General features: G+C 40.8%; 1 protein-coding gene across 3 annotated transcripts in view; it reads right to left on the minus strand.

The window, feature by feature from the left end:
• Window positions 1-15,901, minus strand: part of unc5c (unc-5 netrin receptor C) — a 136,631-nt gene that overhangs the window by 56,747 nt on the left and 63,983 nt on the right. For all 3 annotated transcript variants that reach the window (XM_005941562.3, XM_005941560.3, XM_005941561.3), the window contains exons 2-3: window positions 14,599-14,829; window positions 5,912-6,055 (exon numbers count right to left, since the gene is read on the minus strand). In XM_005941562.3, coding sequence (XP_005941624.1) covers window positions 5,912-6,055; window positions 14,599-14,829 — 375 coding nt within the window. The remainder of the gene's footprint in view (window positions 1-5,911; window positions 6,056-14,598; window positions 14,830-15,901) is intronic.

Below are 15,901 nucleotides of genomic sequence, written 5' to 3' on the forward strand. Positions count from 1 at the left end.
ACACACACACACACACACACACACACACACACACACACACACACACACACACACACACACACACACACAGAGAGAGATTGCTTGAAATAGATGGATGGAAAATATGGAGAAGGGGCTCACTTGCGCTCCATCAGAAAACCAACATTTTCTTGGCGTGAGAGCCCTTATGGATTAGTGCAGGGAAGGTATAGTGGAGCTGACAGGCTAGGATTACTGAAGGTGTCATGCTACACTGGAACCTGAAGCCCATTAGACATATATCATGCTGCACAGACTGAGACAGTAGCAGTGGGCATCAACTGACGAGAAGGGGCGAGGAGAGGAGAGGAGGTACAGTAGTACTTAGCAACGTTAGAGGCACTGAAGCATCATGTCTACAATCAATCCTCCAAACCCCAGTGATACCATTTTCACAAGCATTGCAAAATTCTCGTCATACACACTTTTATTGACACATTCGGTTTGGGGGTGAATAACTTCATTCAGCAAAGCACAAAAACATATTTTATTCCAGACAACAATTCTACATAACTTTGTTCCCTTTCCTGAGGAGACAAATGTACAAAATGTGGCACCTATACTGTATGTGGATGAGGAAACGCGCAGTCAAGAATGACTGAAGGGTAAAACAAACCAAAAGGCTCTATCACCAGCTGTCTCTTTCTTTGTGTGCGTCCGTGCGTGTGTGTGTGAGTGAGAGAGAGAGAGTGTGAGTGTTTGTGTGCATGCGTGCGTGCCATCACAGCAAACTGCAGCAAGAAGTACCACAAAGATGGCCTTGAGTAGTTGGTAGATATTTATACATCTGTCAGTCAATCGGAAATATGACAACTTACCAATGTCGAGAATGCAAGCTTTATAGTCACTGGTTATTCTACCAAAAATGCATTTTGAAATGTAATGTATTGTAATGTATGTTAATTTTTCATCAAAATAATGAAAAATGATGTCATCTACTGTATTTTATTTTACCAGGAAGTCTAACTGAGATGAGCTGCTCAGAGGAGAGACTTGGACATGATTGCACCCATTAGAGCTCTTTTCTCTAGAAAAACAACCACATGCCACATGTTACTTACTACATTTAATTCGTTTTACATTGCGCTTCAAAAAAACCAAAAAACCCAGTTATAAAACTGTATTTTGCATTACACCAACTTCCTGTAGCTTTTGATGTTGGCAGCACTGAACTATACAAGCTATAGAATGAAGGCTGACCTGAAGATCCTATCTTTGATAAGCCAACATGGGCTCTTAATTAACATTAAAAAAAGTTCACCCATCCCTTGCTCTATTTTTTTAAATGCTTAACCAACCAGAGTTGTGACACTGGGGACAGAGAAGCGGGGCAGAGACAGAAGAGGTTGCCTGTCCATCACACAGCTAACAAAAACACAGAGATTTGCATGATGACATCCACCCTTATGGCCAATTTAGAAAGTCCGGCTAACCTAACCTGCATGTCATTGGACTGTTGAAGCCAAAGTACCTGAAGGAACCCTAAAAGCAGAGGGACCACATGGAAAGTCCACAGCAAGCAGATATATTAGTTTCTTCTTCAACCCACACCTAACTGTGTCCATGAAAACAAATCCTGCAGTGACCTTCATTCAAGGACTCAATCTTTTAAAAGGATACAGCTGTTCTTCTTCAGAGAACGCTGCTAATACAGAAATGTACAGCTACTGACATTGTGTACCAACATAAGGCACAGATTTATTATATTTTATAGTCCTAGAATAGCACATGGACTTTAGATGTGGGCATACTGTCTGAAGTGACACAGATCGTATGGCAGGATTTGCACTTGAAAAGTCAAAGCAAACTGTGTGTAAATCTCTAAAGACTCTCAAGACTCTTAGGCACAGTGTGTAACAGGATACACTTTCCTTATCTATCATAGTAAAGAAATGCTTTTCAGTGTCTGGGGAGATGGTGTATGAATGGATACAGAATGAAAAGAGCATTACCACCTGTAATAAAACGAGAGATCGCCAAAGACTGATCACAACAGATCTTTTTTTTTTTTTGTTTCTTCATTTGCTTTCATTTCATTCAATAGCTATTAGGTTTAGAGACATTATTTTAAAATAGACATGTTTCACTGTTTAGAATGAACTGGTCTGCATCCCCGAAGGGAAGAAGACAGATCATGTTCCTATTACAGAATACATGATGATGCAGCACCTGGAAACACTAAAGAATACCTATAGTCATTTTACGGTTCATTTTTTATTTGGAAAAATGATCCTTAAAATAACAAATTCATGAGGTATCCTTGTTCCAGTTCAACCCGTGAGTACCCGTGTCTTCAGGGGAATATGTTATAATTCAGCACATTTCAATGTATTGTAATGGCTGAAAGGGTGACTGCTGAATTGAAAGTAATTTCCGTAAAAGTCTGGTATGAAATTAAAAGAATGAATGACTGCAGGGGTATATTCTTTGACAGAGGTTTTTCCAATTCAATCCAAGGACACACAAGCTGTTTGGTTTCCTTAAGATAAAGTGGGCAGGAGGAAAGAAAAGGAGATACATCAGAACTATTCTATAGCGATGGATGCTACCTTAACGATAAAATAATTAGAAGTCACGTTATGACAGGTACACACTGATAACTTTATGATTTATAAAATTTGCACTACAGTCAAATCTAACAAATTAAATTATCTGTCCAGGTACTCTGACTTCCCCCACAGTCCAAAAACATGCATGTGTCAGGTTAACTAACAGCTGGCCATAGGTGTGAATGTGAGCGTGAATGGTTTCTGTCTAAGCTCTGCATTAGATGGGCGACCTGTCCGAGGTGTTTTGGCACCCCCGCCCCTGATCCTGAATAAAGTGAAAACACCCAAAAAAGAGAAAATATCTATTGAGCAACAGTTTCTGAAATGCCAGACTTGCTGATGCCAGGTGTCAGAGGAGAATGGCTAGACTGCTTTATGTTGATAGGAACGGAAAAGTAACTCAAATAACCGTTCGACATGTCAAACCTTGAAGCAGATGGGCTAAAGCAGCCACGCGAGGCGCCACTGCTATCAGCTAAGAATAGGAAACTGTAGCTAAAGCTCGCATGGGCTCAGAAGATTGGAAAAATGCTGCCTGGTCTGACAAGTCTCGATTTCTGCTGTGACATTCAGATGGTAGGGTCAGAATTTTGCATAAACAAAACTCAAATCATCTCCAGCTGGTTTCATGAATATGACAGTAAGTTCACTGTATACAAAGAACTCCCATGGCCACAACATCTCATCTCACATCATGTACATGCAGGCGATGAATGGGCTACAAATGTGTCAATATGGACCAAAATCTCTCACGAATGTTTCCAGCACCTTGTTGAATCTGTGCCATGAAGAACTGAGGCAGTTCTGAATGCAAAAAAAAAGTCCAACCTGCTATTAGCAAATTGTTCCTAATGAAGTGGCCGGTGGGTTCCTATTACATATTTTATTCTCTTTTTGTTTGGAACAAAACCCAATTCTTTTTCTTCCTTTCATTTCATAGCTCTTCTTAGTTAAATTATGCATTTACTATTCAGAGCATAAATTCACTTAACAGGCAACACTGTTACTATCAGTGGCAAAGGCCAGTGTTTGTGTGTTTATGTGGAATATTCACACTTTTAGTCCTCAGCCTTCTTATTCAACTAAAAATTGAACACCAGCTGCTTTTGTAGTTCACTAATCAAAATGTACCTGTGATGAAACAGTAAGTAGCATACGAGCGATTATTTTGCAATATAGATTTTTATTGGATGTCGGTTTAAATTACACCTCCCTGCTGGAGTCTCTCCTTTCCTCACTTCTCGTAACCCTGAGCGGTACTGCGGCATAGAGGGTGTGGGAGCAGCTGAGTAGACATTCCTGCGGGAGACACACCATTCTCCCCTCAGCAAGCAAACACTTCCAGCCTCGCAGGCCCACAGAAAGATACACATATGACAACCATTAGCTTAAGTGGCTACTTGTCAGGCAAAATTACACCAGCACTGCGCACTTCAGAAATTATTACTTTTCTTGCTTAGTAAATCATTAGCTACTGGTGCAATCCGATATCAGGAGGCCTACTCTGAGAGTTTTAATCCCGAGGAAAGTCACATGCAATGCTGCTTTGGTTTTACCTGCTCCAAAAGTCCACAAACAGACAAGAAAATCAATTTGCTCTCTCTGTGTATGATTCCCCTCCGCCAGTCCTGAAAGCCATTTCTTCTGATTTGATTAATTTATTTAATTTGCTTCTGTGAAAATACTTTCATTACCCCTCAGTGGCAAGCAATAACTGCACCCCAAAAATAGAGGCCAATTAAAACGGTTCTGTGGAGGTCACATGAAGGGAAGGACACACAAGAAATGCACACGTTCTCTCTTCCTCTGACAGGCTCTCACAATAATTTCAGCCGAACTTCCAGCAAGTCTGAAAGCTCCTTCTTCAACACGGCAGCCTCTTAACTCATCTGCGCTAGATGTGACTCACCGTCTGATTAAACAGTATATGTTTAGATGATGGGAGAGGAGAGGAAAACAACCCCAGTTTCCATTAGCCTAACGGGATAGAGTCTGGCTCTGACAAGAAGCCTGCCTGGAGAGAAAGCCCAGTAGAGGAGCTAATCCATTCAGCAGAAGCTAATGGGAGGGGAAGAGGGGTCCATTGTGATTTGAGGGATAGGTTAGTGCTGGCAGGCTGCTCATCACGGGTGATTATAGGAGGTGGAGCAGCGGGAGTGGACTCAGTGGGAGACTGAGAGGCGTGATTCGGATTCACCAGGCTAGTATAATAGAAGCAGTAATAGGAAGAGATACTGGTGTTGGAAATAAAGGGGAATGCACTAAATTCAGAGACAAACTGTGCAGAATATGGAGCAAATACAGAGTTAGTAATACAAAGAAGTGGAGATGATCGAATAAAAATAGGGAGAGACAGCTCCATCACTGCTAAGTTGCTTTTAATTGAGCGGTTCAGGTGAAATCCTGGATATTGACTTTGCGAGGTGCTTTCCAATGCACTGTATAGCAAAGATGAAATCATTCTGACAGTTCCCCACCAAACATAAACAGCTCAAGTCATATCCTTATCCAGTTTTGACAATATATTTGACATAAACTACAATACACTCTCCAAGTGTGTATTGCAGGGGTTTTTTCCCCAGTTTGCCACAAGTCTAAAGAGAAACAGTGAAGATGGGAAAGATGCGTCAGTCACGGTGCCTTGAAACTACTTGACAGGAGGTGGAAGTGCAATGATCTAGCCGATACTATAATAGGATTTCCTTCAGGTGGAATTTTGACAAAAACGTGTAAGTAGTTGTGTCACGTAATAGCTGTGTTGCAAAAATGTTGCCTTGATGTCACAGTCAGACTTAAGCAGCTCTTGCTTTCTGCATCATGTCTTCTGGGGTTTCATTACCCTTTTTTCTGATTTTCTTTGCCACATCCTTTGGGGAAAACTGTTAAAAAATGAGCCCAAACTTTAGATCCAGTACAGAATGTTTCTCATTATTTAGAAACAATTGCGTGGTGCTTTTTCAGCAGGACGACAAACCGAGAACAAAGGAGGACCATACACAAATGAAGTCATAAACATGCAACACAGCTCTCCTAGTGCACAGACGCCACTTCAGCTCTTTTTCTCCCCCTCTGTGCTTCTTCTTCAGGTCTGTGCTGCCCGCAAGGAAACCACTGTACTGGCTTTTTACCAACTCAAGTTCAAAGGGACGCTTGAATCTCATGTTAGCAAAACCTCCTTTTCACTGCTACTATCTCCAGAATCTGTGAAGATACACAAGTCCGTCGCTGAGATGCGTTTTCTTGGCAACCGAGAGGCTTTGTTTGGAGAGAAATACAAAGATGAGAGAGACGATAAGTGAATAATGGCCTGAAGAGAGGGATGAAAGGAGGGGGAGTATACTCACAGGCGATGCGGACATGAGCTTTGCGGCTCTTGGTGGTCCCAGCGGAGCTCCAGGCCACACACTGACACCAGAAGTCCTCTGGCCCAAACAATTCCTCCACTTGTTGCCGAGTGATCTCTATGCTGGCCTCCCTCACGACCAAACCTGGGAAAAAGAACATATAGGATTTTTTTTTAAATCACGGAGACGTGAAACAGTAAACAGAACAAAAAACAAAGAATTGACCGTGCAGGAAAATGACATTAATTTGAACACCAGAAAATATAAACAGATGGACAGCTGAAATGGTTAAAATAATGTGACATCATACACACCAAACTCAAACAACACATATTTGTGTCAGTCTGTCCTGATTCTAGAGCCAGAGCACTGAGCTGCTTGGGTCTGGGCCTTGTGGGGGAGGATTCTCAGCGTCATGGCTAACACAATCCTGTTTGCTAACTCCTCTGATTACTGCTCATCTGGGTGCCAGGGCCCAAACAAACAAATCATCCCCAAAACAAATGCCTCTACCCACAGCTGCCCCTCTAGAGCAGATTATGCTGCTACCATAGCGTGTGCACATCTCTGCATGTCTGTAAATGCCTATTTGTTGGAGCATTTGAGTTATGTACATGCAACCTAGGAACAGTCTATGCGTGCGTTATGTGACACACCGACGTTTATTGAAGTACAGTGCTTATTTCATTTCTCAATCCATAATATTTTTTCTGACAGGATGGGACATTTAAGAGGACAATGATGCATTCAAAAAGGCTAGGTTGAGAAAAAAATGCATTTGCAACAGACTGCGTTTTGCAGACATCATGAGAATCTCAACAAGTATCCGAACTAAACCGAGAGCACGCTTGTAACTAATAGAAGTAAAGTATTCCATATGTATGGAGATGGTCCCTATAACTGCATTTGGATGCTGCTGGACACTGGAACATCTCGCATTTTGCATGGATCCACATCCAGCAGTCCTGCAACATTTGTGCAGATTTTTTAAAAAGAACTTTCACGCTGTGAATATCCCATGCCACCTCATCCCAACAGTGCTGCCCCATTAGGCTTAGATAAGGGGTTTGTGTATCCTACTGGAAAGAAATTAAGCTGATGTCATTTTCCTGGAACTCTCATGCTCATGTACCTGGTCAGCAATGATGTGAAAGTGGGACTATCAAATTGCTGCCAGTTGTTCTTGAATCGCCTTTTTGTATGCATTCCCCGCACCATTACACCATCAGCAGCTGCCTGTGCCATCAGCACCATGTTGTTTGTATACCAAATTCAGGCCCTGACATCAGTTCCAAAACACTGCCTGTCATTTGCTTCCCCCCCAGTCATTAGTCATCGAGTTTTAGTGCCTTGCCCTGTAGAAAGGTTTGTTGTTAGCTGAGACGATGACTAACTGTTTGTTGAATTGGTAACAAATCTATTTTAACTCAGCACTTAAAGAGTGGTGCAAACTTTTTTTCTATTTATTTCTGCAAAAATGTTCAAATCTTTGGGTCATTTTAATCCTATTGTTGAACATTAGGTTGTCTGCAACAACCCCCTATCATTGTCTGTTAATTCAAAAAGAATAGTGTGGCTGGGGTCTCTTGACAGGGCACAAATTAAAAGGGCTGTACAGAGTGCACGCTAATTTAAACAGTGGGCTGTGGTGGAATTAATGATTAATGCCTGTGTTGACAAAAGACTACAACTGTAAGGGAGTTTTTTTCTTCTTCAAAGTTAGAGTTACTGTATTAAATGAATAAATTACCTATTTGCAACTTTAAGGGTAGGTATTGATAGGTACCAGTTTTGAATTTTGCACTTTTTGTTTTTCTACTGTACCATTCTCTAAGTCATAGCTGTCAAAATCATTTTACATCTTGGGTCGGACCAGTGAAGCTGCCCTTTCTTTCAATGTAAAGTTTAACAACATCCCGAATGAATCTCTGAGGTATCTTATTATAAGATAAAGAAGAGCAATTTCAACAGTACGTCTCAGGTTTCATACAAGATGAAGAAATGCTGCTCAAGTAAATGAAAAATCTGCCAGCACGACTCTTTGGACTTAAATTGTGAGAATTAATGTACAAAATTACTGAATATTTTCTGGTATCTCATTGCTCAGAGTGTTTTGTAATAATAAAACAGACCTTTTTTTTTTTTAAAACCAAAGACCCATATAAAAAAATAAATAAGTATTTCTATAGCAGATGGTGAAAAAAATATTCCTGTCATGTCACTGTTTATCTCTATTACTTTGGTGTAGTGCGAATGGCCAGTGGGGGAGGTCTTATGAAAACAGTAAAAAATGTATGCCCTCCTTCACTTTTTCCACAGCCTGACTGGGCCGATTCTGGCCCATGGGCATTATGTTCGACACCCCTGCTCTAGATAATCACGTTTGGAAATTTCCACAAAAGAAATAAAAAATAAATCACAAAGCAACAAAGCTTACAGTGTTTGGGCTAAGCCAATAAAGCAGAAAATATCATTATGTAGGTCTTACTGTATGTGTGCCTTATAGCAACCGCTGACAGTAGTACTGACCATTCTGTCAAATCATCATTGCTTTGTATTAGATGCAACTGTGTTGTGTTGACAGATCTCCAAAAACAGCTCTGTGGCATCTAAATCCAACATCAGCCAGAGCTCTAAACTGTATATCTGGGTGTTTCTAACTTTAGCCATTATGCTAAAAATATCTTTTTAACTAAGCTTACCTAAGAGACACCATGTGCTGTCAATGTGGCATCGCTATTATGTACAGTCTCAAAACTGTGTCATAGATCATTGACTCATCTGTGCCGCAATGTGCATTTAATCAGTAATCTAATCTCTGACTGACATCCAGCTCTTTGCAGCGTGAATCTCTGCCAACTGATTCAGATGATAAGCTAATTTGCAACAATTTGTTAATTTAGTTTGTGATGTGAAAACCGGAGAAGAAAAGAAAGAAGTAATCTGAATCAAGGCTCCTGGCTCAAATCAAACGTTGTGCCGGCTCAGTGTTACTTTAGTTTTACATATGTGCAGTCATCTCTGCCACTCATGTTAATGTAACAGCAGACTTTCTATCACTAATTATTATGTGAGAGATTATTGCCTGATAACTGCCTGAGACAGCATCTCAGGAGTGAATACTAATCCTGCTCTGCTGGTATGCCCATTAAAAACCATTATCTCTGTGTAAATCCTGAACCTTTTTCCTTAGATTATTAGAGCACAGCTCTGATTGGTTTATATGGTAGCTGTGTGACATTCTGGTTGAATGGAAAATGCAAAAGAAATTGGATGGTTAAAAAACGAACATGCCAATTTATTTCAGGTTCAGTGAATTCACACAGCCTCCTTGTTCTGGCACAGAGCAAGCATAGTGACATCCCACACACTAGCTTACCTCTCATGTAAAATTTACACAGTGTGCCAGCAGGCAGGGGTACAGCCACGTCTATTGTGTCACCGTTTGCTTCGGCGTGTATGGCTTTCAACACATATGTGCGAGTGCCAAAGAGTGCGCCTCTGGTCGTCGCTACTTGATGCCAGTATGCTCGCCTGAGAGGATGTTTTGTTAGTTTGAGAATGTGATGATGGATGTGCTTTTGTGGGAGCATCACATCCAGTCTAGCAGAGGGAAAATCAATAGTGGAAACAGTAAGTAGATTCTCATAATTCTCAGAAGGTCTAAAACGTGCGCAAGAATCAGTCATTTGTTTTTTTTCTGTCAGCGCTGCAGACATAAAGGGCTCTACAGTGATCAATTATCCGCCTGATGTTGTTAGCATACTCTATACCATTAGAGAATCGAAAATGATGACGATGCCTGCAGTGGTTATCAGTCTCCTTTAAGAGTCATTCATGACTTCACGGGGATTACTAAACCTGGATTAAACTCTTCCTTTCCTGTGTTGCACTTCAAACACATCTGAAGAATCACCCTGATGGAAAAATCAGAGCTCTGAAACGAGCCCGCTGACCTCATCCAGTGACTTCATATGTGCTCAGCTAGAATTTCTAAGTGTGCTTTATATCAATACAATGATAACAAAATAAAACCGGCCATTCAATTTAAAATCAAGGTGTGTAAACTGTGTCAGGGCCAGTGAGGCAGGGCTACTATCTTCCTAAGCCATTAATAACTGGCTAAATAAGGGGCTTCATTTTGAGAGGATTCATTATTTATGTGGTTTTTAACATGAGCTAGCCTAGCAGCCTATTGTTAGCACCAGGAAACATTATTGATCAAACCAGTCAAGCAAAAACAGGCGGCATTGGTCACTGAAGGAGAGATGGAGGAGGTGGGAGGCATAAGTGCCCTGATATTCTTGTGAGATGAAGAGTGCATCTGTTAGATCTTTTAACGTATATCTCAGAGAAAGTGACAGGCTGTCTCCGGTGTACGTTACACTACCTGCACCTACATATAATTAATTTGCTACTCATTTGCACAGATCAATGCACTCTCCACTCACAGAGACTATGAAGTGCCTTTAAAAATGCTACAATGTTTTTGGGTCACGTTAAGCACCTACAAAATCTTCAAAAAGGTTTTGCATTCAATACCCAGTTATTTTGCTTGGGTGTTGTATCTGTCCAGGCTTACTTGCATGTCCTTTCTAGTTCTTTTTATACCCAACAAACAAAATTAAGTCCTATAGAAGCAGTAAAGGTGCACTTACTTTGTCACAGGACTGCACAAAATGCTCTGTTCTGTAAAAATGTTCTTTTCACATGATTGTAGATGCGCACATGAGCCAATTTCCTTTGACCTCATATTCAGGGTGGGTAGATTACAATCTAGTATTGCATTTATTCAACCATTTCCTAGTTAACATCCCTCGTTTGATCATTTTACACAATACCACAGGAAAGTTTTAACATAATCAGCAGAACATCACTCAGATATATTTATTGAAGCCATAATGTGCAATGATATTTTAGTAATGCAAGCTGGGTAGCTAATGCCTTGTTCTTACCTTTAAAATTATGAATGTTTTCTCAGTGGCTTTGGTTCTAAATGACCTGCCTTTCTTTGTGAAACACCTGCACATAAAGTGAAGCTCACAGTGATAAAAACATTTCAGACAGTACTTTTTAATTCGCTTCTTCTAATGCACCTTTATCTACCAGATGGTCAGGAGAGTCTGTCGTCACATACGGCAGACAACTGAATAACCAATCACAGCAAAGCAGCCCTCCTGCTGATCCAATCTAGCACCAACCAATTTGAAATGGTTTATGGCCACATGTCAGAATGACGCTTCCTTCTGGAAACTGTGTAAATATAAGTTCCCTTTTTCTTTTGGACTATTTTTCCTTTGCACAGGCAAATGCACATGCTGTTTTACTTTTATAACTGGCTGCTGATCAAAAGAAACGCTTCAAATGGCCCCTTTACTCTGCATGTAATCACCGGCTCCTTACAAAAAGATCATGTACAATCATGCCACTTGTTGAGGTGTTAATCGTTTTTATGCAGTGTATTTTTTTTTAATGCTCATGTGCTACTTGTGGCTTACAGCACCTTAGATTCATGGGAATAAAAAAAGCTTTAGACATTACATATACCTGAAGCCACTTCAGCACCAGTGATGTAAGGCAGCAGGTAAGTTGGTTCATGCTGTGTACAGTGAATCAAGTCCTGTATTGCTGATTGCATTCCAGCTACTGATGACGCACACATTGTGCTTTCAGCCGGTAGGATTTCATGACGCAAACATCTTAAATTTTAAAATGAATGTCATTTGCGTCATTCAGTGCCTTTAAAAAGTATTCGCAACATTTACATTTATATGTTTTACTGCCTCACAGGATTGAGTCAAAGCTGATTTGTAGCCTTTTTAACAGAAGAAAAGTCCTTTTTGTAAGTAAAAAAAGAGAGAGAGAAAGAGAGATGTGTTTTTGAGGAAAGCTTTTAGTTGGCAGAATTACAGCTGTGTAATTCTCTTTCCATTTCTTAGAGGCTGATGTTCCTGTACTCCAAAGCATGTTCAGTGACAGGAAAATTGTATCTTTTCCCTGACATGTGCTCATCAATCACATTTTCCCAAGTTTTTTTCTGGGATGTCCCTGTGTTTTTATTGTATGGTTTATGCTACAATACTGATCGAAGAAGGTGAAATCTTTTAAATAGAACCTAGTTTTATCTTTTTAACTATGTGCCCTTTAAAACCTTTGCACTATGTCTCTTCCCTTTGTTTGTGTATATTTGGGATAAAAGTCAAATATGTATACAGTGTTCCCCTGTATGTATAGCACTGTGCAAAAGTGCAAGGAGTAAAGAGTAAAAAATTTAAAGTTTTAACAATTTAATTGATTGTATTTAAAGGAAAAGTTGAATGGAATTTCTATCCTTTGTCTCATAAACATTTTTGATCTCGCAATCTCTTATTTTATGATCAGAACACCTTAACAGAGGTAAGACGAGAGAAAAAGAGAAAATGGGCTCAAGATTTACTCGTACAGAGGAAGATATCAGATTTCTTTAGGCTACACTGTCAGTGTTATTGACCATGCTGGCCAGTTTCTATTGGTGCTTCTTTTTTGTCAATCTGGGGAAATCAGAGCGCAGTGGAGTGGGATGAGAAGGGCTACACACATCCACTGAGCTCTTGTGGTGTTGTGTGTGTTTGTGCTGGGTGCAAGAGCATAAATGAATGAATGTCTTTGCAGTAAATAGCCTGTGGATATGGCTATGTAGAGTGGGTGCGTGTATGATGTGTGGGTTGTTTTCCGTGTTGATGCTTTTAGCTAAAAACCTTCTGACATAAAGGCTAAGAGCCACTGATACCTCACCCCCTTCTTTGTCATAATCATAACTACGAAACACAAGCTCAGATCGGTGTATTCTACCTAAAGTACACTAGGTCACAAAATAAAAGTATTTCAGGTTGGAAAGCGTGTTGTTTTTCTTGTTTTTTTCCCAATAACTCCTTTCATGTTTGTGCTCACTGCAAGAATCCTTTTGTCTGTGTATCTGCTTTTGTATCTTGTACCACTGCTGTAACACTTCTTTTGTATATGCTCTGGCTGTCATCTTTAACACTGCTATTGTTTCCCCCATACTGTATATTGCAGTAAAATGGAACTTCAGAGGTATTTTATATTAAATGCCAAAGTTAAAACACGCTTTCCGATGTTCAAAGTGTATTCATATGTGTGTGAATTCACGTTTAAGTAAAGGAGAAACTATCTGTGTGTGTGTGTGTGTGTGTGTGTGTGTGTGTGTGTGTGTGTGTGTGTGTGTGTGTGTGTGTGTGTCAAAACAGTGGAATGAAAAGGGTAAATGCGATGTGATTGGTACCTGTGGATGACAGAACGAACTCAATTTCCAATACAGCAGCTGAATGCAGCCAATCAGTGCTGGGCTGTTGTGTGTAATGGCTCTGGTGCCTTTGGGGACTGAATTCTTAAAAACAACCGTACCGGAGCTTCACTACCATCACTTCCTCTTGATGCTCAACAAAACAGGTACGTAAACAGACATATCCCAAAAAGTTGATTCTGTTCATCTATGCACAACGTTTTCAGTGGAAGAAACGTTTCATCACTCACCCAAATGAACTCTTCAGTCTCAGCTGCATAATGACGGAAACTGGAACCACTGACTACCAACGAGGCACGAGCTCAGTTTAAAATGTAAATTGACAAGAACACTGATCCACAGTCAGGAGTACTATTCACAGAAAATTGGGAAATGACTGCAATCACAGCACTGAAAGATCTACCCTTTTCTTAGTTCAGAGATGGCCGTTCTCTTTTCACATACGCAGCTTCCTTGACTTTCCCGCTCAAACCACCTTTTCTCCCCCGACAAGGATGTGACAACATCATCGCTAAAGGAGTGACATCTGGTCTGTAGGGGTTCAGGCCCAACAAGGCAGCTCTTCTGTGTTGTGCCAAAAGTTGCTTGGTATCCCCAAATTACGGCAATCTCCTCAGCACTTAATCGCGTACATCGTTTTGCTCTTGTGCCAGAGGACCCGATCCTCGGGGCAGAACAATTTTTGGTGTACTGTAGGGTGTTTTCAGGTTTGAAAGCCAGAAAAACATTGTGTTTTTGAGAAAAAAATGCATCTCAGCTGTTGCTAAAACTCCTGACACATAAAGGATCACTAATCTGTGTTGTTTATGAAGTTGAGGAAACCTGCAGAAACTGAAGAGGTCAGTTGAATGAGCGGCAAACTCTTTCTCCACTCCACAAACACTGTTTGAAAAACTTTCTGGAATATCCTTATCTGGATTATTGAGCAGGCACCGAAACAAAATATACACACTCAAATGCATAAACGTATGATTGTGATGGAAATGATGGTGCCAAATGAAAGATACCTCACCTACAGTCTGAGTGGCAAGGTCAGCAGTTAAATATGCTGGACAATAAGATTTATAAGCAGAGATTCACATTGAGCGTATGTTTGTAAAGACACTTTTGTCAGAACTCATACTCATACACTTGCTTTTGGGAAAATATGAAAACATCATATTGTGAATCAAGGTTACGTTTTCAACTTTTTATCAGAACAACAATCTTCTGCGAACCTTAACCAACTGCTTTGATTTTCTTAAATGATAATATAAAACCAAATCATGTTTTAGCTGTCAGGATGCATTTCTGTGAAGAAAACAATTTTTGTTAATGCTCTGTGCAGCATGATGTCTTCTAAAACAGAGTTGCTAGTCAGCACGTAGCCGATCTTTCTACTGACCAGAGTTCTCGTCAACCCTCTCCTCCACAGTGTGCTCCTTCTGGTGAACCCACTCGCTGTTGCACTTGAAGTAGATTTGGGTGGCAGGTGTGGCCTTGCAGTACAGGTTAACAGGCTTGTTCTTGACTATGTAGGCCTCCTCTGGTTCCATTAAAAACACGGGCAGCGGCTCTGGGGGGTCTGAGGGGAACGTTTCTGGCAGCTCACCGAGACCAATGAAGTCATCCTCAACTGTGAAGAGAGAAACAAACGAAGAATGGTTAGAAGGAAAGAGAGGACGAAGTGGAGAACAGAAGCCAAAATCCCAAGACAGAAAGTGGGAGGACGGGATGGAAGAGCGGAAAGCAGACAAGAGACAGTGGGACAGTATTATAACCACAGCCTTTGCATGGGATTATCCATGTGCACAGCACACAGTGAAATCCCTATCATTTGATATTTTGGAATGTTTACACAAGTGTATTTTAGAGCGCAGGAAATTCTGTGATTCCTCTCCGGCAATAAGACTGCCTCCTCGGTCTAACCACAATCAGCTACTGCTGAGAAGCGAGCACGGCAGAGCCAATAATGAGAAGCAGAGTTCAGAGGTCGACTCCGAGGAACTGAAATTATAAGCTGATCTATCCGTGTCTCCCATTTTCTCTCGCGCACACATGCTCTTTGCTTTTGTCACTTTCTCGCACACAGGCATGCGAGCACGCACACATGCTCCAGATCTAATGACCTCAGGCTTCTGGCCCATTTTATGCCATTCCTCGGATACTTCTGCAGTAGACAGATATGCTTCCCTGTAATTACAAGTCCCTTTCATCTCCCTGTCTTAAATCACATACACACAACTGCATGTGCATGCACACACAAACATGGAGGGAAGAAAAAAAAAAAGTGGCACAAATATATGGGTGTACACGCCCACCAAATGAGCCCAGCTAACTTTGTAACTCTTTGAAGAAGGAAGGATGAAGCCTATTGGCCATCCCATTTGTCACCTCCAGATCTGTTCTATTATTACCATCGAACCGGTAGACATTAATTATTCACAAGCGCGAAAGAAAGAAGGCAAAGTAATAGAGACAGAGTTACAGTGGGAAACATAAGGTGAGAGAGGGAGGAACACTGGGAGACACTCAAAGTAACTCAGCCAGACAGACATGGATTGAGTCATTGAAAGAGAGTTGCAGCAGACAGACAGTAACATAGCACAGGAGGACAGAAACAGGAAGGCAGACTGTTCAGATAACAAAATACTTTATCAGCCCATCAGTAATTCTTCCATGTCCTTCTATCTACCTATTTCTCTGTC

This window comes from Haplochromis burtoni, unplaced genomic scaffold, assembly GCF_018398535.1.
Source record: "Haplochromis burtoni strain Fernald_Lab_line unplaced genomic scaffold, NCSU_Asbu1 Contig_72, whole genome shotgun sequence".
NCBI classification, from domain to species: Eukaryota; Metazoa; Chordata; class Actinopteri; order Cichliformes; family Cichlidae; genus Haplochromis; species Haplochromis burtoni.